At 41.4% G+C, this 24,391-nt stretch overlaps 2 protein-coding genes across 4 annotated transcripts in view; one reads left to right on the plus strand and one right to left on the minus strand.

The window, feature by feature from the left end:
- Window positions 1–11,302, minus strand: part of PPM1A (protein phosphatase, Mg2+/Mn2+ dependent 1A) — a 30,907-nt gene extending 19,605 nt beyond the window's left edge. Inside the window, exon 1 of one of the 3 annotated variants that reach the window (XM_052783482.1) lies at window positions 10,953–11,302. The gene's annotated coding sequence lies outside the window, so the exon portion shown is untranslated. Of the gene's footprint in view, window positions 1–10,693; window positions 10,808–10,952 lie in introns of those variants that run through there. The other 2 variants (XM_052783480.1, XM_052783481.1) reach the window with 2 other exon arrangements.
- DHRS7 (dehydrogenase/reductase 7) overlaps window positions 10,700–24,391 on the plus strand; it is a 39,262-nt gene continuing 25,570 nt past the window's right edge. The window contains exon 1 of the mRNA XM_052783478.1: window positions 10,700–11,008. Coding sequence (XP_052639438.1) covers window positions 10,723–11,008 — 286 coding nt within the window. The 5' untranslated portion in view covers window positions 10,700–10,722. The remainder of the gene's footprint in view (window positions 11,009–24,391) is intronic.

Genomic DNA, 24,391 nt, shown 5'->3' on the forward strand with positions numbered 1-24,391 from the left:
AACAGTACTATAGTAGCAGTGCCCTGTAAAAAGATCAGAGGTGCAACATTTTCTTCAGAAATGCTAACTCTAAAACATCATCTGGCACTGCAACTGCCACAAAGATTAGTCCAGCAAACTTCAGTTTTAAGCTAAGATGATTCTTGGTTCACCATGTCCGTATCGGTGACTTCCATTAGTTTCTCCTAAAAGAGAAGAGCTTTCTGCAGTCAAAGTTCCTGGGTTTTGGCTCTGAAGAATAGAGAAGGTTCTGAACAAAACTAAAAGTGAAAATGGACCCCTATGCATAAAAACGAACATGCAGGGGACATATCTATGCATCTGCGAGTGCATCTAAACCATGACTTCTGAAATGCTGATTTTGTGGAGGTCAAACTGAAGGACAGCCTCTACAGCAAGTGCACAAAAAAAAAAAAAAATCAAAAAACCCCAAACCTCTCAAGTTGCAGTTTGCAGACAGAAAAGCAAGAATACCGTACAGGGCCTAGAAAAATCAACACAAGTAACAAGATCTTGGATAAAACACAAGAGTGCCAAAATTCAAAGGACTGCAGCATTAGAAACAAAACTGAAATAATGAATGGAGCATGCTGAAGAGTCACTAGCTAAACTCCTTGAAAATAGATGCAAATGGAGAACAGAGTGGCAAAGAAAAGGAGGGTAATTAGTATACCGGACCATGGACAACCATGGACAACCACAGATACATCACTGGAATGCATGAAATCTCTTTGCCCCTTCATTTGTCCCTCAAATTGTGCTATCCAGACAGCACAACTGTAACGCCTTCTGATACACAGGAAAATAAATTTTACTGTTTTGCTATTTGCTTATTCATTTGCTTGAAGGTTCAAATGAAGGTAAGTCTTAAACTGTTCACAAAGGACAGTTAATGTAACTCCATGTACCCCTGTAAAAAGACAATTTCTTTTTCCAAGGAATTCAGACAAGGATTTGATCACCTTGTCCAAGAAAACCAACCACCACCATCTGAAACTTGTACTTTAACAGTATGTAATTTAATAATCCTTTTCAAACAATGTTCAAGTTGTATTCCTTCCACTAGGATAAGCTGCTTACATGAACCACACTGAAGTCATAGGCACTTGTTCAAACTAAGCTGAGAAACGACCCCATACTCCAATTTCCTGGAACAATTCTCTAAATGACATTACGCCCTGTGTGTTGTAATGAGCACCATAAAGAAAGATTACAACCTTTACTTGAACTACGGGACACAGAGCAAGTCACCAAATTATACAGACTGCTACTGAATAGAAAAAGGGCATCTGATCACTTCAAGTCCAATCTGATCCGTGGTACTTTGCCCCCTGCCTTAAGCAGGCTGGATGCAGTAACGAGTCAACATGTAATTGTGCAAATGTGGACACATATTCAGAAGTCAGTGCCTGTTGAATGAAAAACTGACAGTACATTCTGGATGCCCCAAATCAATTAATGTTAACAAACAAAGTGTCAGAGATCATCCCAGGGATCGGAAGAATGACTAAAATAAAACAGAACACGCAGATGAGGAGACATAATTACACCACAGTCATGGGCTGAATGAAGTCATGAAAAAGCTTCTTGCCAATGAAACTATTTAAAAACTATTGGAGGCTATATGACTGAGTTTTGGCACTCACAGTTCAACAACATCAATAAAGTACTGAAAATTACAGTTGATGTTTCTGAATGTGTACTTTCAGACACAGGCACACATGGCCAACTAGGAGACATGAATTGTCTATGAAAAATAAGAAATAAAATACAGAAATGGCACTATTTTAATAAACATGGACTAACACACAATTTCCCCATCAGAATACTTGCTTCTTGGAGATGCAACTGTAGCCTGCATTATATTTCAGTAGGACAACTGCAAATAGAAGAACATAAGAAGAAATTACCCACAGGGGTAAGAAAGTTTGTAATAATAATACCAATTTTTTGGTTTAGGACAGATGTAGGAGCTATGGCATGTGGCAGATAAAGGGAACAGGAAAAAGTAGACAGCTGGAAACATTAGTTTAAAGAAAGTAAGGAGAAATATCAAAGCTCTCAGAAACAGGCCGTCAGACAGGCAAGAACGTCTATACATGGATGCAGGTGAGAGACAGGGCAAAAAAAAACCCCAAACATAAGCAAATTAATGACTCTGTGTGTACAAGGGAAAGTATGAACTGTTTCAACCTTTCCCCACTTACCCTCCCTCTCTCCCTGTAATATGCAACAGTGATTACAATTACAACTTCATACCACAGCAGAAAATCACTAAATCACTGCACCTCTGATACAGACACCTATGAGCTCTGACCTCTTGATAGCTGGTCCACAGGCACTGCCTTTTGCTGAGCTACATTGTTTAGTGAGTTTTCGTTTTTAAATGTAACTTCTCTTCTGCTTAAAATCCTTTCTCCTTGCTAGGAGCTGACAGCCTTTCTGAATGCCTCCCCATACTAAGCAGCAAAGTATTTTAGCCCACTTGTTTTCCTATGTCAATTTATTTTTCGTGTGTGTGTGTACGGCAGGGTAGGTAGGATTTTGGACAGGATTGCTAGAGCCTCCAAAAGTCTTCTGGAACACAGAAGGTAACCATTTCTAAGTTAACACCCTCCCCCCAGCAACATGTTACAGCTTTTTCTTAAAACACCTTTTTCTGCTCCTACCTACCTACCTTTCCTGCAGACAACTAAACCTGTTTCAAGGTTAAACTAGGAGCTGCTATTCTTGATATGAATGTACTTTGGCTGAGGTTCAAACTCTCTCCAAAGGAGATGTATGTAATCTGATTTTTGAAAAAGAAAGCCCTGGACATTGAAAAAGATAATTCATCTCTCTAACAAATTGTTCCTGCAGAAATCTGAAAGATGGTGGTGTAGTTTCAAGATTTCTTTATGGAGTTGTTTTCCTTTTGCTCTGTGGTCAGTTACTGAAGAAAATAACTTCCTTCCAGAATCACTAGGACCACTGCTGGGAATAGAAAAATCACTACATTGATTTTGAGAGGAGATAGAACTTGCATCCACAAGTACCAGTCACTCATCAGGATCCCATCATGACTGGCACCCTCAGAACACAATTAAGGTAATACTTCTTAGCCCAGATGAAATGCTTGTTTCTTTCTAAATATTTGTACTACAAATCACAAGTGGGAAAGCATAAGAAAAAAAAACACTAGGCAGCAGTATCAAAGTACAAGCAGCCCAATCACTATGAAAAACTGTAGACAACCAAAATAGCATTAAGAAGTACTATGAAAATCAATGAGGTAGCTCTGCATAAATTCATATGCTGCTGTCTGAACAGTAAGAGAATGAAAAAGCCAAGGTCCTTGCTTGAAAGCATTAATAAGCAGGAAACATGTCCATGCTGGTGTTCAGTTCAGCACCCTTCTGGTTCTACTTCATTTTCCAAAGATTTCTTACTTAAAAGTGTTGGAAGATAAAAAAAAGACACCCATTTTAGACATAGAGATTAGACAACTGCTTTGTTAATAGCACACAAACTCCTGCAGACTCCAGCCAAAATTCAAAGCCCCATTGAAGCAAGCACTGTAAAAAGGAACTGGAAGATCCAAGGAAGCTGCTGTCTATGTAGACAGAAGTCAGGAGAAAGAAAGGCCTTGCTTCATTTTATATATCAATGAGATACATTAAGATTCAATTTTTTTGAAAGAGCAAGGCAAACAAGTGAAAATAAGAATTCCAACCAAACTGTTCGTATCAGAAAGAGTATACAGTGCTATGCAGCTATTCCAACAGAACTATGCACAGCAATAGTTTCACCAGAAAGAAAATATGGGCGAAAAGGAAACAGAAAAAGACAACACAGAAGAATGGAGTTATAGTAAGTCATAAAAGCTGAATTACCATTTTTTTCCCCAGTATTTGTAATACCAAGGGTGCTCTGCCACTGCCATCTACCATCATAACAGAATATTACCCCACTTCTGGACATCATGGGCCTAATTGACAATTCTTACTTGAGTACAAGCCACTGAAAGTCCAAGAATTGAACAGATCTGAACATATCAAATGCTTCAAGCAATAGCTAAAAAATCCCGTTCTTTAAATTTCATTTTTTGGATCTCTCATTTACAGCTTGAAGCCTCAGCAACTTCGTTCACTGCTAGTACTATCAATCAATCAATACCTACCATTAAAAAAACAAAAAAGTTGATGATTCATAGAGGAATGCTTTCTTTAGTGGACGAATCACACTATTCCACTGCTATTTCTGTGTCAGAAAGAAAAAAAAAACCCAACCAACCAACCAAAAAGCATTTGCTTTTTTATCAAGTTCAGCTAAACCTATTCAGAAAAATCAAGACAGAACTGGAGTCCTAGCCCATCCTGCCACTACCCAAAAAAGAAAGTGAAGTTACTGGGTAAAGAGCCTCTAGACCAGACTGACTTATTAGAATGTCCAGGACTGTTCAGGTTGTTCAAAAGCCACTGGAGTGAAGTCAAGCTACCATCAATTTGTCTTTGTCAGTGTTTTAGCTGAAGTGTTAAAATAAACTAGGAAAAAGATGCTACATGGAAAAAGGTCGCAATGGGATTATTCACTGAGACTCCAAAAACAAAGGGATGCTTGAACTACAGTAATATAAAAAAATCAACAGAACACCAGGTGCATTAATTGAACCATTCCTGAAATACGGCAAAAAAATTACACTCGCACACACTCTCATCTGTGGTGATGAAGTTCAGGAAACTGCCACTTTTTTACAGTTAACTTAACTTGGTATTGTCGCCTGTGGTAATATGTATGAATTCTTACAGAATCCCACCATCCTTCTGTCATACTGCTTCACTGATAATCTCCCCACAAACATCTTAAAATCTAAGTTAATACAGTCCTATAAACCTTAAAGAAAATTGAACACATGGAATCATCACACTACCTCCTCTTTAGTTTTTAGACTTTGTGTCTCCAGTTGCCCACCATGGCCACTCATCTTCCTTTAAAATAACTATTTAAAGCTTTCGAACTTCAGATCTTCCTAACTTCAACAATAAGCATCAGCCACCTATTTCTGATTTGTCTTAGGAGTAATTTATTTATCAATATAGAAAAATAAAAGACAAGTGAAAATAAAGTTTATACAGACAGTGCTTGGGAGTAAAATAAACTATTTAGAGAAAATGCAACCAGTATGCATGCTCCCAATGATGAGAAAATCATGTTTGCATGAAGGCCCCAAAATTTCCTGTTTAGCCAAGTACTCAATATTATGAAATAATTCAAAGAAACATACATAAGCAACTTCCCAGTCCCTTCATTTTACGTGAAAATATTTGTGGGGTTCTAATCTCAGGAACATGACCACTATTCTGGTGAGGATATAGGAAAAGCAGCATAGAGGAGACTTAAAACCTGATGACTAGACATGAGAATAAAATGGGAATAAAATAGGAAATGTTCTGAAGTGTACAGCTGTAACCTGGCTTTGCTTGCAAGGAAATGACATCAAAACTATGCCAGAAGCACATTAAGACCTGGAAGTCAAATCCTCAAAGCTTAGGAAAAGCCGGAGTTTGTTCATTTGTACACACACAGAGCTTTTATTTACAAATCTATTTTGCCCTCACATCCCCAGCATTCCTATCTCATTAAAAGAACAAGGATAGAGCATGGCTGCTGCAATAAAGTAGATTTTTCCCCCAAGACTACATAAAAATATAAAAAAAGAAACCAAGGGAAAAACCCTATTGTTTTAGCCTTTTATGCAGACAATAACTTTCAGGACAGAAGGCTTTCCTCTGAGGGTCACACTGATTACCAAGTTTACTTCTGTCACTATCAGTGCAGAGCTGACAGATTAGCTTATGATGAACAAGGCAGTAAGGTGCTCCGAGTCCAAACGTGAGTTCATTGCAGCTCTAAATAATCTGGTCACTGAATGAGGGCATTGTCGAATTCACCTGTTCTTCAAAATATAAGCTACGAATGCCAGCATTTCCTAAGCTTACAGGGCCTCATTCTGCAGCCTCAGAATGGTTCTTTACAGAGGGAAGCAGTACTAGATTTTTAAGAAGGGTCTGTCCAAACACTTACTCTAAGTGTTTGGGGGAACCAGAAAAGTATTTACTGAAACTGATTCCTTCTTCTTGAAATGCTCCTATAATTTAATACTAACCACTTACCTGCCCGCATTTTTCTACATTCTGCACCCCTTTCCAAAGATTGGGTTTTACTTAACTTAGTGGACAGCTGGAGAATTCCTTAAACTCATCCCCAAACACAAAGAGCTTAGGCACAGTTTACACAGTTCTCGTGGCTATTGCATTTTAGGGTATTGCGCAAGTAAAAAATACAACGGAATTTTATGCACAAATAGCTGTGATATATGGTCAAGAAGAATACAGACTACCATTCAAATTCCAGATTGAAAGTACAGCTGGCAGTTAAAGTGAATTGTATGCACAGATACAGAAAATCCTTAAAAGTTACAGCTGAGACCCAAACATGAAAGCACATTTCATCCTCTAGGTCACAATCTGGCAAGGCATTTAAGCATGAGAGCAACATCATACATCTGAGTAGTCCCACATAATTCAGTTGCATGTGGAGCATCAGCGTAAGCACATTTTAAGTGCTTTATTTAAACTGCAGTTATCAGAATACAAGTAATGTTACACTTGAGTTTCTTGGGTTTGTAAACTATTATCTTAGAAGACTTTAGACACCTTTTTATCTATTAAAATATTCTTACCTGAACTGAGAACTAAGATGTTAGCAATAAAGTGGCTAATGTACTTTTTCCTCTATGTGTAAACTGCTAGCATTTCTCTACATTTCAAAATTGAAACCTGATGAGCCAGTTTTGTTTTTTCCTTGGTATCACTCTTAGATGCTCTTTTGCTAGTATACTGCTATAAAGTTTACACTCTAAACAGTAGAAGTGTACTTCATTGGAACTATCTGTAGATGAAGGAAGTTTTTATTCTGTTTAGTAACACATAAACACCTTTTCAGAAGAGCTGTTAAAAAAATCTGAGCAACTGTTTCACATTTTTATAAACACACACTGTTTTGTAGGCTTCAGTAGCAAGCTGAAATATCCATTAGTTAATTTTACCAGTATGTGAAAACAAAAAAATGAAAACGAACACCCAGTAAGACAAAGGCTTGTTCAGGTTAAACAAAAATTAAAAAAAAAAAGATAGAGACTTGACAGACATCTGTAACTTAGTATGTGGTTTAACACAGAGCAGAGTTTAGCAGATAGAAATATAGAAAAGCAGACCTTATAGCATTGGTTTAACACCAGAAACACTCAGCCGGATACTACTATCTAGGAACAAAAATCAGTCTACTCACTCCCATGGTATCACACTTGCTTTCTTCTCCTGCCCCGATTACAAATTCCTTGGTCTAAACATCCTTCCTAGTCTTCAGATTTAAATGATTTACTCTAGCAATATTAAATCTTAGTAAATCCTAAATTGTTCCTTCACAGACAGAGAACAACAGGAGCAACATAAAGCAGCTACAAGGAGATACTGCTATCACTGTGATCCACACCACATCATGGCTCAAATACAGGCATCCTTCTTAAACAACATTTTTATGCACTGGTTAACCGAATGTACATAAAATACCATAAAAATCACATTTTATGTACACTCCCTGGTTCTTCTAAATATCCTAAGAACACTGGCATTTTTTCAGGGATTACATATTTTTTTTTACACGGACTTTACACTTTGCAATTTGCCATTCCTTCAATATAGAGCATTGTAGTTAAGCACGTTTAAAATTTAAAGAAGTTTATTTCTTATCCTAGTACTTCTAACTGAAATTTGGATCATGTGACTAAAACTACAGAAATCAGTAAGAATTTAGCAACAAAGCAGTATCCAAAAAGTGCTTAATTTTCTAAAGAACAAATGAGACTACAGGTTGCATCATTTAAAACCAGTTACTGATGATACACCAACGTTTCAAAAAAATGTAAAAGTGAGGTACGATGAGAAAAGAGGAGCAAAAATTACAAAGGGCCACACGCAACAGTAAGAATAAATATTGTTTGGCTCAGGTGTAGCTATGCTGAGCCACTATTGTCTTGACTTCAAACACTGTTACTATTCAAGTCTTTAAAATGAGTTGCAGGTTTGCAGAGATAAAATTCATACAATTATTTTACAGTACTTCCCATTCCAAAACTTGCTTATTTAATAGCACTACCTGCATTATTCAATCACTTAATTGCAATGCAGTTCTGCTTAGCCAATTACGTAAAAAAGTATTTTTATATCAGAATAGACTGGAACATGTAAAAATTAAGTCAATAGTAACGTCAGTATTTTAGTAAGAAATATGTTATTGTTAAGTGACTTATATTGAGGTCATCTTGTGGAATCAGCTGCTTTATATTCCCCAGTTCCACTAAAAAGGAAAAGTGCAATAAGATCTCTTATTGACAGCTGCATTCAAAAACATACCAGTTACATAAGTTTGCAAATTATACTGTGCCAGAGTTAAATATCTAAGCATTTTAACGACAGTTCTTAAAATGCTATCTCAGCAAGAATGACTCAACTTCACTGCATAAGCTGCACTCCAGATAAGAAGCAACCAGCCTGATTTTATAGAAAAAACTTTTTTGTATGCTTTAATTCCAATTGCACTGAGTTCTGCTTGTTTAGACCTGCAAGCTTCACCAGTCATTTGGCATTTCCATCTCTCCTCAGTTTCAACAAAAGTATCTCAAGCTTACCTACAGACAGTTAAGTAAATACTTGGAAAACAGGTAGAGTTTTCTACTGTACCTCAAGGGGAGAGATTTACCAGACAACCACCAACCAAGGGACTAAACCTATAAACCAGAGCTGGGCCTTGTCCACATATGAGAAAAAACATGGCTATGCCAGAAGAGCGTGAGAGTACTGACCAGCTCTTTCCAGTACAAACTACATTTATCAGAGAGTTTTATCAGATATCTGCGTCTTGAGGAAAATATTAATAACTGACATGATGCATCAGCAAGTCTTTCACTCTTAGCCCAGTCTCACATACAAAAGGTAGACCCAGAAAGGCCTGGGAGGGAAAACTTCAGGAGCAGCTGTCCCTACCCCAGTGAAAAATGCTGGTACACCCACCGAAAGTGCTTTCCTTCAACACCTTTCCTTTGATTGCTACTTTGATTGGATACGTAAAATGTAAAACTTCCCCGACCGATGTTTCCCCCCATCCCGTCTCTGATGTTATTCATAGAAAAACTATGAATAGTAACAGAAGGGAAGCTACCAGAGAAGAAATGCGGGTAGAACTTTCACAATTTTTGGTCATTTGGCAATTCATGCAGGGTCCTGAGTAACAGTGGCTGCCTTGCTTTAATTTCACTAGTGCTTCACGAATCCTGCTTCAGCCACCTAACCACTGAAACAGTACATGTACAGGCTCAGGAAAGTGCCACATGGGCTCATATTTAGAAAGTAATTTCCTAGAATCACAAGAGTTAGAACTTCTACTTTATAGAATGAGTCTAGTTATTCTGATGTTAAACATCACAACATACGGAAAACGTATCACCTACCTTCAAACCTACTACTTTCAGGTTCTAAAACTGCCTTCTGCTTAAAAAAATAAAAATAAAAATTTCCATTGTATGACATACAGGGCCTTAAACCTTAAGGTTACCACACAGACCATCCGAATGACCAGCACTTTCTCATTTGACAAAAGGTACAACTCAAAAAAACCCCTAGTTCCTCACAAGTACTACTGTAAACTTAAACGTTGGTTTTGCAACAACAAAATTTTGCCATACACATGGCAACACTGAAATACTTTAATTGTATTAAATAAATACAAATACATATTGAACAGACATCTACAAAATCAATTCTTCTGAAACTATTAACCTGCAGCCAGTCTTAAAGCTGTACGATATCTACTATAATACAAGCTATATAATGAAAAGGTTAGACGTATGCTCAGAACCTCTGGCATTTAACACGCAAGCCCAATTACCCAGTACATCACTGGACAACTTTTTAATCGAGGACAGCATTTTCTTCTTTTCTTCTGCTTTTAACATGCACACTATGACAGATCACAGAAGATCATCGTAACCTCTGCTCATGACATTGTTTTCAAAGGCAGCGAAATCTCTCTGAAACTTTAAATGCCTGAAAGGCGTTGGCAAAGGAAAACCGCCCGCTGCATAATAATGTCACTATTTGGGGAGTGCTTGATGCTCCGACCCTCACTAGGGTGGAGTGCTTTATAAATAGATGCGTTCGTTTTATTTTTTTTTTTTTTTTCTCCAGTGCCGTGCCCCAAGCGTTTGGGTGGCGATGGGAGAGGAGGCTGTTTATAGCCACTATTAAATGAACTCTGAATCGGCCAAGAAAAGGCGCGGGGGGGGGGGGGGGGGGAAGAGAAAAGGAAAGCTGCTGCTGCTGCTACCTGAGCCAGGCCCAAACCCCTCCGCTCACCCTCCTCCTCCTCCCTTTCTTTCCCCATGCCCAGCCCCAAGGGGGCTGCCGTGCCACCCCCCACCCTTTTGCAAAGGCGCCTGCAATGCAGGGGCTGCGCAGCGGAGCCCCGCGGCCCGGCCACCTTCAGCCCTGGGGTGGAGGGGAGAGGGATGGGGGGGGGGAAGGGAAAGCTCCTGGCAGCAGCATCCCAAGCAGACTCGCACCCGCGCCGCCCCCCTTCCCATTTCCCTCCCTCTCACCGAGCCGGTACCAGCTGCTGCCGCCGGGGATGGCGCCTCGCTCCTCACCCGGGCTGCGGGAGGAACGACCCCCCCCCACACACACACCACCACCGGCCCTCCCCCTCTCCCACAGAGCCGAGAGGGAGAGCGGCCCCCGCGCAGGCCACCCCCCGGCTTGTTTACAGGCCCCGCGGCCCAGGCGGCGGCCGCGGCCCTCCCCGCCGCCACCCCCTCAGCCCGGCCCGCCGAAGGCCCCGCACTGCGCAGCGCCACTTACCCCCCCGGCCGCGGCGGACGGCGCCGGTTGTAGCGGGCAGGGCCGCGTTCCCGAAGGTGCGTGGGGGCAGGGAGGCCGGGGGCAGGCGGGGACGTCCGCGGTGGGGCCGGCGGGCGGGCGGGCCGGGGGAGAAGGGGAAGGAGGGGGAGAAGGAGGAGGAGGAGAAGGGGGGGGGGGGCACCCGGCTGGCGGCCTCGCCTCAGTTCATTCACAGGCGGCGGCTGCGGAGGGCGGCTCTCTGCCCAGGGGGAGCCCAGCGCTCATCTCGCCTCCGCTCCTCTCCCCCCTCCTCGCTCGCCGCTGCTCGGCGGCGGCCGCCGCCGCTCGGCCGGCCGCCCCCCCCCCCCCTTCCCCGGCCCCCTCCCGCCCGCCCGCCTGAGCTCCGCGCCCACTCGCGCAGCGCCGCGGAGCGTCGTCCGTCCACCCCACCCCCCCCCCCCGCCGCCGCCTCTCTCGCGCAGACACACACACACACACGCACTGCGCCGCCGCCGCCGCCTCCTCCTCCTCCTCCTCCTCCTCCTCCGCCTGCTCCGCGCAGGCGCGCCACCGCGCGCCTAGCCTGCCGCCGCTCCCCTCCCCCGCCGCGGCCGCGCGCCGCAGGGGGAAAGGGAAGAGGGGGGGGGCGGGAGCCAGGGCGGGCGCGCGCGCGCCCCCCCTCGCGCCCTCTCCCCTCCTCACCGCGGGGCGCGTGCGCAAGCGCCGGCCGCCCCTTCCCCCCCCCCCCTTATTAAAAGAAAAGGAAAAAAACCCAACAAAACACCACACACAAAAAAACCACCAAAACGCGACAAGCGCCTCTTTTCAGAGAAAAAACCCGCCTCTGCCGTAGCGGGCGGGGTACCCGGATGTTGGGTTTGGGGGAACTGCAAAGGCCGAGGGGGGGGCGGGAACGGAGCGAGGCCGTTAAAGGTATTACATCACCCTCCGTCCCGTGTCCCGCCCCCCCTCCCGAGCTGGGCCGCACTGAGCATGCGCGGGGCGCGTGGGAGAGGCAGGAGCTCGGGCGGGGTTGGGGGGGCGAAGACGTCATCGGCACCGCCCCCCTTCCCTGAGGGGAGAGGCTGAGGCGAGGGCGGGCGGCTCCTGCGCCGGGTCCCGGTCCCGGTCCCGGTCCCGGTCCCGGTCCCGGTCCCGGTCCCGGTCCCGGTCCCGGTCCCGGTCCCGGTCCCGGTCCCGGTCCCGGTCCCGTAGCGGCGGCAGCAGCAGCAGCAGCAGCTCACGCTCGCTGCTCGCCAGAGGCCGAGGGAGCGGGCAGCGGGGCCCTGGCGGGATCAGCCGCAGCGGCGTCCTCGCCTCCCTGAGGAGGCGCCGGGCGTGGGGAGCAGCGCCTCAGGCTCCTCGGCGGGGACGGGCTGAGGAAAAGCCGCCCTGCTCGTGCCCCGTCCCCAAAGCCGCGGGCAGGCGCACGGCCGCAGGGACGCGCTGGGATATCCTCTCAGCCGCCTGAACCGGAGCCCTGCAGGCTTCCCCGCTGAAAGCACGACCGCTGGCAAAATCAGCAGCGGATTACCAGTAATGAACGCATAATGGGCTTAATAATCCCATGATTTCCAGCTACCCTTTGATGAAGGCTGGCCTGTTGACAAAAGGGACGGGAGTATGTTCAGGGAGCAACTCCCCCCGCCAGTCTGCAGGGAACAAATTTAGAGGACAAGCTATTAGACAAACCTCTGTTTTGTCTCATGGGGGGGGGGGGGAGGCGAATGCGGCGGCGCTGTGGGGGAGGATGCTCAAGGAGGCTGCGGTGGGAGAGGGGCCTGGCCGGGAGAGGGGTGACTCGGGGGGGGGGGGGAACGCTCCGTGCGGCTAATTCCAGCAAGGCAGGGTTAAATCACGGGGCTGGGGGTCTTTGAGGTGGAGTGGACGCGAGGAGGAGTGCTTTTAAGGGGAGGATTAGGCATGCATAGTAGTTTTGAGGCTGTGAAGAAGGAATTGACTACGGGGGGAGAGGTGAGGTGGGTACTTAGTTAAAGAATCAGGAAGGTTGTCCGCTTTAGATAGTTCCCATCTTTAACAGCAATCAGAGCAGAGCCGTCTGTTAAGGTTTCCCTAAACTGAATGTTTGGAAAGCCCTCAAACTGCTGGTAATGTTCCCGTAGCCATTGTAGATAACAATCAGTGCAGCTTCATCCCGAGTGTGCCAACGACTGAAGGCAGTTAATTGAGGGCTCTTGCGCAGATAAGACCTACAAAACCAGCAAAGCCCTACCCGGAGACAGCTAAAAAAGCTGTAACAAATGTAACAAAACCTCATCGTTGTAGGGCTTTCCTGTAATAGATAAACTGACTGTGTTTCAGCGTGATTACAAAATCTCCAGTTTCCATTGCTGACTGTGACTGAATGGTATGTTTGGACCCGATCTCGCTGTATTCATCCTAATCGTGTTTGTTAGCATGATACTGAACGCCACTCAGTAGTGCTCAATGTTAACTATTTCAGGCCTTTGCATTGTAGTTAAATGCAAGCCTTTAGGGAGATTTAAATGCAAAATATTCTGAAAATGTGTTGCGGGGGGAGCAGAATATATGCAGGGTATTCCACAATGAAAGAGAGATTTTGGAAGGTCATGGAGTAATTCCCATAATCTTCATCAATGCTGTTTTGAATTTCCTCTTGGTATCCAAAGATAATTGGTTACAATTTTGATGCAGTTCAGATTTTTAAAACTGCATGTTTTTTCTTTTTTCTTTTTTTTCCCCCCAAAACTTCTACAAGGTAGAGGTTATGCAGAATTGTTCCTGCAGGCATGTGCCATGCTGCTTTAACCTCTACACTTAAACAAGGCCAGGTTGGATGGGGCTTTGAGCAACCTGGGCTCATGGAAGGTGTCCCTGCCCATGGCAGGGGGGTTGGAACTAGATGATCTTTAAGGTCCCTTCCAACCCAAACCATTCTATGATTCTATGAAACATAAACTCCACTTTAATAAATCTCTCCTAACACTTTGAATTATATACAGTTGTGGATTTTATTCAGATTCTGTTACCTACAGCTGTGGTTTTGTGTGGGTTTTTCTTTTGAAACAAAAGTGAACGAAAACATGGCCCAGCTTTTTTTGTGATGCCCTAGTTTTAAGCTGCAGGAATGTAATGACAGCAGAGAGTTTGCTGCTGTCATTTTCTATTTATATGTTTTTCTTGGGAAATTGGATGGAGTCAAATTACCACAGTATTTTCTTAAAGTGTAACTTTTATTTAGTTTGCTAGTTTTGCCTGGCCTGTTGTACTGACAATGGTAATAAATATTTACAAGAAATTCAAACATCACATTTAATTAGGATAAAACAGCTGTGTGTAACGTATGCCTCTACTATGCATATTTGTAGCTGATGAGACTACATCTCCCAGCATACAACTCTTTATTTTCTCTTTAGCTGTAGATCAAGTTGGGATATGGATGATTGGGACCTGTAGTCACTAGAGTCATTAGCACCACAGTCAAGGAGGCAGTAATAAGAACCGTTGCAAAAATCTTTCAACACTGCATCACAAACCATAACTGAATTATTGAGAAGAATCATATTTCAGTCTTTGGAACAAGAAATCTCTAATAGCATAATAAGGCATATTTAAAAGGATGTGCTGTTCCACAGTATATTTTTAGATAATATTATTTTTAGAGATTTTTTTTCTGCTTCCTGTTACAGCTTTTAAAAAGCCCTTAGGTGGATTGTATTTGTATTTCTAAAGAAAATCTATGTATCTAAATAAATAGATATGTACCACCTATGCACACTTGGTTATTGCAGGCAGGAGGATGATTTTGTCCAATGTATTCATTACAACTGTCAATTTAGAAAATTCCACACTTTGCCTGATGAAGCTGTTCCCAATGACATAATTTCCCATAAAAAGAGAATATGGGACTGTAGTTGCTACTGGGATCACATGGCAACTTAACTGCATTTTGGAATCAGTTTCCGTCGTAATGGCCATATTCTGTATGAGTCTGCCGTAATCTCTGTGTGTTGATATTGCCCAATGCTCCTTTTAACTCATTCAGTTTTAATATCAGTTGGTTAAACTTCTTTTATTATAAGGTATATCATGAGGTATCGGAATTTTGTCTGTATGTTCCTTAAACAGGGCACATTTAGTACAAATATTAACTGTTGTGTTGCACAATTTAGATTTCTTGATCCCTAAGTGAAAAAGCTGTACTTCTTTCAGTGTCTCACATGTAGTTTATTCAAAAGGTCAGAAAAAACAGGGACTTGGTTTCAGCTTCCCTTACTTATCATCCCTGTTTCTCCTCTCTTACGTTGTCTGCTATGAATATCTGATGTAGGTGGGAAATAATACATCTGAAGTTACTCAGCAGCCTAAAAAGCTGATTGACTGTGGGGGTTTGTTTTGTTTGGAACAGGATTTGTATCACCTAATAATACTCTTCTAAATATTAGGTGTATAATCACGCTGTTGTCCAGGCTGTCTTGGTTCAGTGGAAGGAGACAGGCACCTTCAGATCATCATTACTGCCGTGCTTACATTGGTGTCTGAAGCAGGTTGGGTGAGTTGCCTTCTGAAGGTGACTTTTTCTCTCCTGTAGTTTCTGTGACTACAGAAGAAGCTGAGATAACCACCTAGACTAGACCCTTAATTTTTAGATGGCTAAAATTAATTAATTACCTGTGGTGCTTAGAGGTTATCTAATAGAAATCTTCATACTAATGGTGTGTGTGGCCAGTGATAGTGTGATCATGAACTTGCCAGAAATTTATACTTGGCTTGTGAAGTACTGATGCCCTGTCCCATCTCTTCTCCAGTGGGCTGTACCTATTTTTGGAATCTAAAAGCCAGCTGGATGACTATGCTGCAGGCTTTAGGTCTTCTTGGTACTATGCCTGCAACATCCTGGTGTGATGACATCTGTAGGTATCTGCTAAGGCAGCTGTGCCATTGGGAACTCCATAAAATGCCAGCACTGTATCTATGATTAATAATCACATGATGTTTAAATCATCAAAAGCGCACACCTAGGGTGTGTCCTGTATCCAAACTGAATTTATCTGAAAGATGTCACAAAGACTTTGGTCTTTTGAAGAACATCATATGCAGACGTCCCACATTCTCGAAATGCAGCAGTTCTGATATAATTCACTTTCTGCTAGAGTCTTGAAAAGTGCTACGCAAACTGCCACACTTTGACTCCTCTGAGACGAGATTTATTCTCTCCTGATAGCTTTTTAAAACAACATTCAAACAACTAGGGCATTTGTTAAAAAGCAAATGCTAGTGATTTTCGGTCTACAAAATTAGGTACAAAATCGTTAGGGCATCACAATGTGGTTTTCTTATTCTAGCTGTAAGAGAAAGAAAACAATGCTCAGTCATGAGTTTTATTCTTCCGGTGAGAATTTGCTGATGGAAGTAACCTGCAATTCAGGAAAGTCAGCAAAAGCAAAGTACAGTAAAGACCAAAATATCAACAGAGGGAAAATCCTTTTATGCTGAAAATTAATATAAAGCTTTATTCTAGAATATTGTTATTGTTTTTGTCTTTCCATTTTTCTCCTACTTTTTTGTATGTGAAATATGGGAAAAGCATGGCACCTCCCAATTTCTTCAAAATCCCAAGTAGGGTGACAAAAATTCAGGCAGCTCAGGAAGATAAATGCAGTTTGTCAAGGTTTTCAGAGCTCGTCTGCAAATCACCTGCATTTTACATGGTTCCTTCTATCTGTAGCAAAATTTCACTGAAGACCTGGTGGCCAGGAAAATTTGCTTTTCATGTGAAATGGGGAAATTAAAGAAGAACGTCAGTATAGTCTACGAGCATTTTAAAGAAAATGAAAAATGAGGGGAAAAAGAGAACCATTCAAATACTGATTCTTTTTCCCCTCCCTTTAGAACCTCAGCTGCCTCAGTAGTTGAAATGGAAAAGTCTTGCTAGAAAGCTTGTGTGTCTTGAACCTGTTATATAAAAAGGGACAAAATAGACCTGTTTGATGTCTGAAGAAGTGCTGGCATGGCATCCCAGGGTATGCCAATTCATTTTGGCCTCTGTGCTATCTACCAGATTCATGAGGGTACGATGCAAATGGTCTCATTGAGACCATCTGCATTACTCTTCAATGCAAGAACCATGAATCAGCTTAAAGCAACATTAGTAGAAAACGTAAGTTGATTTGAAGTATTCTAAAGGCTGGGTCGAATTCACACATGACAGGACTCCAGGACAGATACCTTTCTATGGTTCTTTCCAACCTGAGGGGGATACACTTTATTGAATCTTCATCTGTCAGTGCTGAATGCTTATGACGACTTTGTGTTCAATTGCTGAATGTTTCATTTTCTTGACAAGATCTTTTTTTGCTATAAGACAAACTGTGAAGTAGAGAACAACCAGAATATTTTATCAGCTAGGCTTTAGCCGATTCCGTTCATTAGATGGTTCTCCTGTTTTAAAAATGCCAGGGTATATGTAAGTTGCTGTTTCCATTTGCTATTAGTAGTCTGTGCATGAAGGCCTGTATCCTCACTGAAGTCAGTGACAAAGCTTCCATTGACCTCAGCGTTGCAGGATCAAACCCTTAGTCATTAGCATGTTGTTAAAACGGCTGTTATCCCAGCCAATTTTAATGGGCCTGCCTACAATTGTCAGTTGTTTAACCTAAAAATTAGCTTAGCAATCACAGCTAAAATTACATGTCAGACTGTTGATGCATAAGAATACTTCATACTGAGTCATCAAGAGTCTTACGATGCTCTTAGAGTTTTATAATTATTAACATTCAAGCAAGAGATTCTGAAATTTTAAAAAGACTGGAATTTCCAGATGTCAAGGAGATTAGTTCTGATGAGAGGATAAGATTTATATTCTGTAAACTCCGGTTTTTGTGTTACTAGTCCTTTTCTTCTTTAAATAGCCGGATTGAGTCGCCTTCTTTGTACAACCAAATACAACTTACTTTTTGCTACATTCATTTATATGTATCTGTTGAATCAGTTGTCTCTTTTAACAAGCCTGTTAGCTGGGATACAGCTGAGGAGATAAATTTTTGTGTGTCAATTAAACTAAAAGCAACATGTCAGAGTCAAATAGCCAAGCTGTGGAGGTATTTGAAATCTGAACATTGCTTAGTATTTTGCAAAATAGGTTTTCTCAGGACCAAGGATTCTGGAGTGTCCAGGATTTAAAGAATAATCCTGTTCTGGAGCTGGATTTTGCCACTTAGGCCTTTTTTAGTTGACAACATAACTGAATTTTAAATTTAGTTTCATTACATAGATGCTGATGTGGTATGACTGTAAGAAGTAAAGACATTGTTTCATGTTTGCTGGCATAAGGGACACGATAAAAATGGATACGAGATCACAAACTATATGTGATGGTTTTCTCAGGAAATCAAAACAAGTAGTAATTTGAATTTTTAGCATTTTTTTGACAACCCTCGCCCTCCCCCCCCAACAGTGTTGTGTTTCTTTGGGCATGGTGCAGAACAAAATATTAGCAAAGCAATAAGGGCCATTATGAAAAGAAACTGCTTGTTGTGCAGTTCAAGCTCAGAGTTTCAGGAGGAGGAACCTATCAGGAAAAGAAAATCTCATATTGCAGGACACATTAGCATAAGTTCTTTTGTAGAACATTTAAGTGCAAGTAATGTGGCGCAGCTTAATATCAGACTATTACTCAGAACATGGATGCTACTTGGAGATAATCTAAGTCTCCACCCTAAACAGAAAGGTATCCTTCCTTCTCAGGAAATTTCAGTTAATCCAATGGATTAGGAGTCCAAGTACTTCTTGAGTGATTTGGGAATGTGATTTCTTTTAAGGATTTGAAATATGCTTGTTTTCTTGCTTGTTTTCAATCATTGTAGTATATCACTCATGTATTTATTAGGATAAATCTATGTTTCCATTGTATTTGTGTGTGTAAAGGCATACATTTTTACAATTACATTATATTATTACAAACATGCTTCTTTTTTGCATTTTTTAACCTTTATAGGAATAATCAAAATAATTGACTAGTACTTGACATTTATCATGTCATATTCTAATTATTCCCTTGTGTTGTTTTACTCTGTTTTATGTTCAAAATAAATAATGTAATCCCTTGTAAAAGACACAATAAGGAAGAGGAAAAAAGCTTGTCTTACGAAGATGAGAAAAACGATTAGGTGAAAAAAGGGAAAGCACTGGCGATGTTAATTCACAGCAGCCTGCTGAAAACGGGATTGGAATCATTAGCTCACTCTACCAAGGTCACAAGATTGCCATTCTATGACATAAATTTCAATTAATATAGACAGTGTCTCAACATGAAAGTAGCAGTTGACCTGAGCTGAACCCAAGTTAGACGAGAAGCTCATTACCAATAACAGTTAGCAAACAGGAATTATCCTGCAAGTGCAAACTGAAAAGCAAAGTTACATACCTTCAGAGCACTGAGCAAACATGTCATTCTGCTGCTAGCTCTCTAGGTAGAATATGTGAATACTCAAAGACAGCGGTTGTGGAATGCTTTGTTCTCATCTCACTGCAAAAGCAACCTACTGAGAAACCCACAGTAAAAACCAAGACCATTCCAATGCAATTTCTAGTGCTGTCTACAAAAAATTTGGGATCTTTTCTGAACACAAATCCTAAAAGTGTTGATCCAGTGCCTTTCAAGTTAAACTCAAGATTCCCACTGACTTCAGAGAGTCTGGATTAGGTTTAAATTTCTTATTTGCTCGGGGAAGCATTAGTACTGTCAAAATAACTTTCATCAGTTTAAGCTGGATTAATGATACAGTAGTCATTTTCCATAAAATCATAGAATAATCTTGGTTGGAAGGGACTTCTGGAGGTCATCTAGTTCAACCCATGGCTCAAAGCAGGTCCAATGAGATGGAGTTGCTTAGGTCTTTGTCCAGCTGGGTTTTGAATATCTTTGAGGATGGAAATTCCACCTCTCTGGGCACCTGTTCCTGTGTTTCCAGTCAGAATTTCCTGTGTTGCAATTTGTGTCCATTGTCTCTTGTCTTATTGCTACATACCTCTGAAAAGAGTCTATGGTTGAAGACAGCGATAAAAACTTCCCTTATCCTTCTCCTCTTACAGCTGAACAAAGATGGTTCTCTAAATCCCTCTTCATCTTGGTGGCCCTCTGCTACACTTTCTCCAGTATGATGAAGAATTTACTTACCCAGGAAAAGTGACAGGAGGCTATTTACATAGCTTAGATTTAAATACTTGTGGCTAGTATCTTGCCAGTTGCTGTGACATATAAAATGCTTTTTAACACAATTTAAAAACTCAGCTATGCAAAATAAAACATTACTACCTTTTGCGACTCTCCTGAACCTCTCTGGGTTGACACCTGTGCTACCATACACAGAAAGATGATGCATCCTCAACAAAGCACTCGGTTGCTTTCACTGAGGCTTAATGTCAAGTAAAAGTTGACTTCAGAAAGTGGAATAGGCAAAATGCTCATGAAATCATGTACACATCTTGGATCTGTGTTCCTGTAGATGTTAAACAAAACTTCTTGCAGCATACCATCCTGTATACCTCAGAAGAGGGACAGGGCCACCATCCTGACAGACCCACATCTGCCTGATCCTGGGCAGTGCAGGAAACTTCTTTAGATGTTGGTAGTAGTTAGAGCAGTCTTAGAGCTACTTTTTCTTGGTTTTGGTTACCAGAAAGGGACTGTTGGAGTACCAGGTGCACCAAACTTACCCTCTCCCAACACGAGCACGGCTATCCATCAGCTAATTAAGAGAGTACTATGCTCGCTCTTACTTCTCTGACACCCAGGGATTTTCCCAAATGAATAATTAAATCAGCTCTCTGTTTATTGTGTTGCTCGAATGGAAGCTAATATTTAGCTGGTGTATCTCCTTATCTCTCTACCTCCTTAAAATACATACTATCTAAGCAGGACTACAGCTTATGACTTTCCTTAACTCAGATACACAGAAAAAACCCCCATCCCCATAAGCGTATGCTTATAGAGCTCCTTACATAATATCTTCATTAAAATGCCAATTACAGGATTCTGCTAAGAGCCAGGTCAGACTGTGATCAGCTTTTTAGGCCATATTCACTTTTGGACTTCTTGTCTGAGAAATTCCACAGGTTCACATGCTTGATTATGCGATTATTTTCTTGAATTCATTAAAAAACTCCCCCCATGCTCAGTTTACAGCCCCAAAGCTGATCTTCCTCATAATTTATATTCTGATAGTAAAAGGTTTAGAAACAGAAATCTCCATTTTTCTCTTAAAGACGTTGGTTGTTAATGAAAATTCTCCGATATTTTGTGTTTTGCTTTGGGAAGACCAGCAGAGGGTGCCTGAGCTAGAGAGCAAACCCCATCCCAGATTTGTGTTGGAATTGTTAACAATATTAGTGTAAAAAAAGAAATAAACTTTAATTTAGTTCTCTATTAAAACCAAAGAGGAATACATTAATGAAAATTAAGGGAAACTAACTGTTTTAGGAAAACTGCACTATTAACAGGCTGTCAAGAAAGTCGGACTAAAATTAAGGAAAAAAAATAATTTGGGGATTAGGAAAGGAATTTTATTTACCTGATTCTGTCATTGGCTAACAGTTACTAAAGGACTGGTTCCCTGAAGCATCTTTTCATGTGTTTTGGGAGACATTCCCTCCATAAGCTACTCCCTAAGCTACTTCTGTGTAAGGAGACGGAGGAAGAGAAAATCTTTTAGTGCAGGATTCAGAACAGGTTCCTAATTTATGTTCCCTGGCCACCCCCATGATGGAGTTTGTTTCTGCTGACTATAGCGGGTGCTCAGGGAGACGAAGCTCTGCAGAATCAGCCTTTTGGACACCAGCTTTTCCTCCTCCTGTCCCTCGCTTAATATTAAATGTTGCAAGAGAGAAAGTTTTCACTAGTTCCCTGCATGAGTAGTCTTTTCAGCACTAGTGCAATGAGAGAGCCCACGCAGAAAGAAACCTTTCTAGCTTCATCACAACAGATTTAAATAAAATAAATATTGTTTTATATATCTAGATAGGTATTTGGAAAATTCCAGATGTGCAAAGGGGGCGCAAATCTTTCCATTGACTTTGGTGACCTTGAAACCCAGCCCAGGATGATAGATGCAGAACAGGGATCTAAGAATCAAACTGTAAATATCAATGAAAATGTCTGCCTCTTCTTCACCATCAGAAGAGGTTTGTTCTATATCGAGAAAGCAAGAAAGCTTTTTTTTTTTAAAGAAAAACATGAAATACTTGCTTTCCCTCACTTATCCAGATATGATATATTCGTATGACATTGTATGTTCAGATATGTTCTAGCCTTACCTATAGCTATTTTTCTGAGGAAAAGTCCTTCATATATTTGTATCTTGACTTCTTCTAATATTTCATGTGATTAATCATGAAGAACTACATAGTACTAATGTCACACAAGCAAAATGGCATTATCATCAAATGGAGTTTTGTTCAGTTCACCTGAAGGTGTTCTGTATTTCTGTTATTTATATAAACACAGGTGATTTAGTCATACCCCTTAATGTAAACTAAAGAAAGTGTGTTATGAAAAGGAAATGGATAGTACAACTTAAGGACTCTGGGTTTCATCACTGTCCCATGATACTAAACAAATCTTACCATCATATAAATGGCCCATCTCCTGCAGAAAAGGTTGGAGTTTTTCTGGATTTCTCTTTTTATTATTTCTCTGAGTAAACGTGCTTTTAATGTCAATAAACAGGAAGCAAAGTCAAAGTAGTGTGGTCTAGAGGAATGAGCAGAGCTCAGGCAGGCAGTCCTGAATAAAATTCACCCTTATGTGAAGGGCACATCGGAACACATAAGTCACATTCAAATATCCAGTTAGGTCAGCCAGGGAGACTTGATGTGCAGGAGCTCTTTGTCTGGAGGCAAATGTTGTCCTTTAAAGAGTAACATGCCGCTTTTAAACAGATACAGTTAATGTAGGTGTCAGTAAAATCATGCCGAGCACTTTGCAAAAAAAACCAAAGCCAAGCGGTTTATAATCTAATTGAAAAGTCATGGATGTGAAATTTGGAAGAAGGGCAGGGCCGAGTGTAGCTGCAGGTGGCTGGGATCACTGCAGAGTTTTACAGCTTCCAACACAAGTGTGACACTGGGTAGAGGGTAGAAATTGGCTCTCGCTTCTTATATTGAGGAAATCCTTCCCAGGGGATGCCACAAAAAGTCACCGACCGACAACCAGCAGTCATCAACTTCTGTGTCTGAAGATGCTTCCTATATTTGTCCTGGCTGTCTGAATAAGAATAGTCTTGCCTCTGTGTATTTTTATATTACTATTTTGTGTTCTTCTGTGGTGCTCTGTTGTTATGTGATGTTTTTCCATATATTTTTTTTCTGAGGGAGGAAACAGTGAGCTGTAGGGAGGGGAGAGGAGGACAGAATGATTTACTCACAGTTACACCACTTCAACGTAGGGTTTTCTTAACTGAACAGTTGCAAAGACTTGTGTAACCATCTCTGCCATGTCTTTTTTAGTAAGTAAAACAATCTGTGGACTTTCTAGTCCTGAGACCAACTGGCCTGACCTGGCTTGTGTCTGTAGCTGATGCCCCTCAGACATATGGCACATTCCCTGGGACAGTGTTTGTGGGCAAAGCCTTACCATGAACCACGATAACAGTTTAAAAGTATGGATGATCAGGTGCCAGTGTATGACTCCACTCCTTGGCCCTGTTTGACTTACTGGTGTAGATGTAGCTTACTCTAGCAAGCAATTTCTCTGGCTTACCTTCTATTGCTTGGGAACAGGTTGTACTAAACTGTAATGCAGTGGCCAGGAAGGCAGTACCAACAGTTTCATTTACTGTTTTAAAAATGGATAGATGACACAGTAGTTCAACTTGCCCTAATTGGAACTAGACTTGAAGTTTTAAATTGATGGGAACTCACACTCAAAACCTTAACTAAACAGACTGAAATTAAATGGATGCAAGGTGTAAGTAAAATTAAGGAAAGATTTGAAGGAAGAAAAGATGGAGGTTATTTCCTTCAAGTCTCTCTTTAAGTGGCCTGAGTAAGGAGGCAGGCAGAAGGGGCTATGTGTGAAAAAACATGAAGATGGAACAACATGCTAAAAGCTGAAATGAGAAGAGATTAGGGTAGCTAGGAATGCAGAGGCTTAAGTGCACTAAAACTCAGAGGCTTGAACTCAAGAAGATAATTCTGATGCAGAAAGCAGACAGCTTGTGGTCTTTGTAAGCAACAGGAAAAATTTCACTGACATAGCAACAGCAGAATTGTACCTCAAATCAGTGTCAGATCAAAATGATTCCCGCATTTAAAAGGCTCAAACGGATGTCCCTTACCTAGGATAAATTTTTAAGTTTTCAGTAAATGTTATTACAAGAGAGGCAACATTTTCTTAAATAATAATTTGCAGTTAAACCAGATATAAATAAAAACTATAGAAAGAAGGTATGTATGCAGTGTCTGATCAGATTTATGTAAGA

Source organism: Harpia harpyja, chromosome 3, assembly GCF_026419915.1.
Source record: "Harpia harpyja isolate bHarHar1 chromosome 3, bHarHar1 primary haplotype, whole genome shotgun sequence".
In the NCBI taxonomy this organism is placed as follows: domain Eukaryota; kingdom Metazoa; phylum Chordata; class Aves; order Accipitriformes; family Accipitridae; genus Harpia; species Harpia harpyja.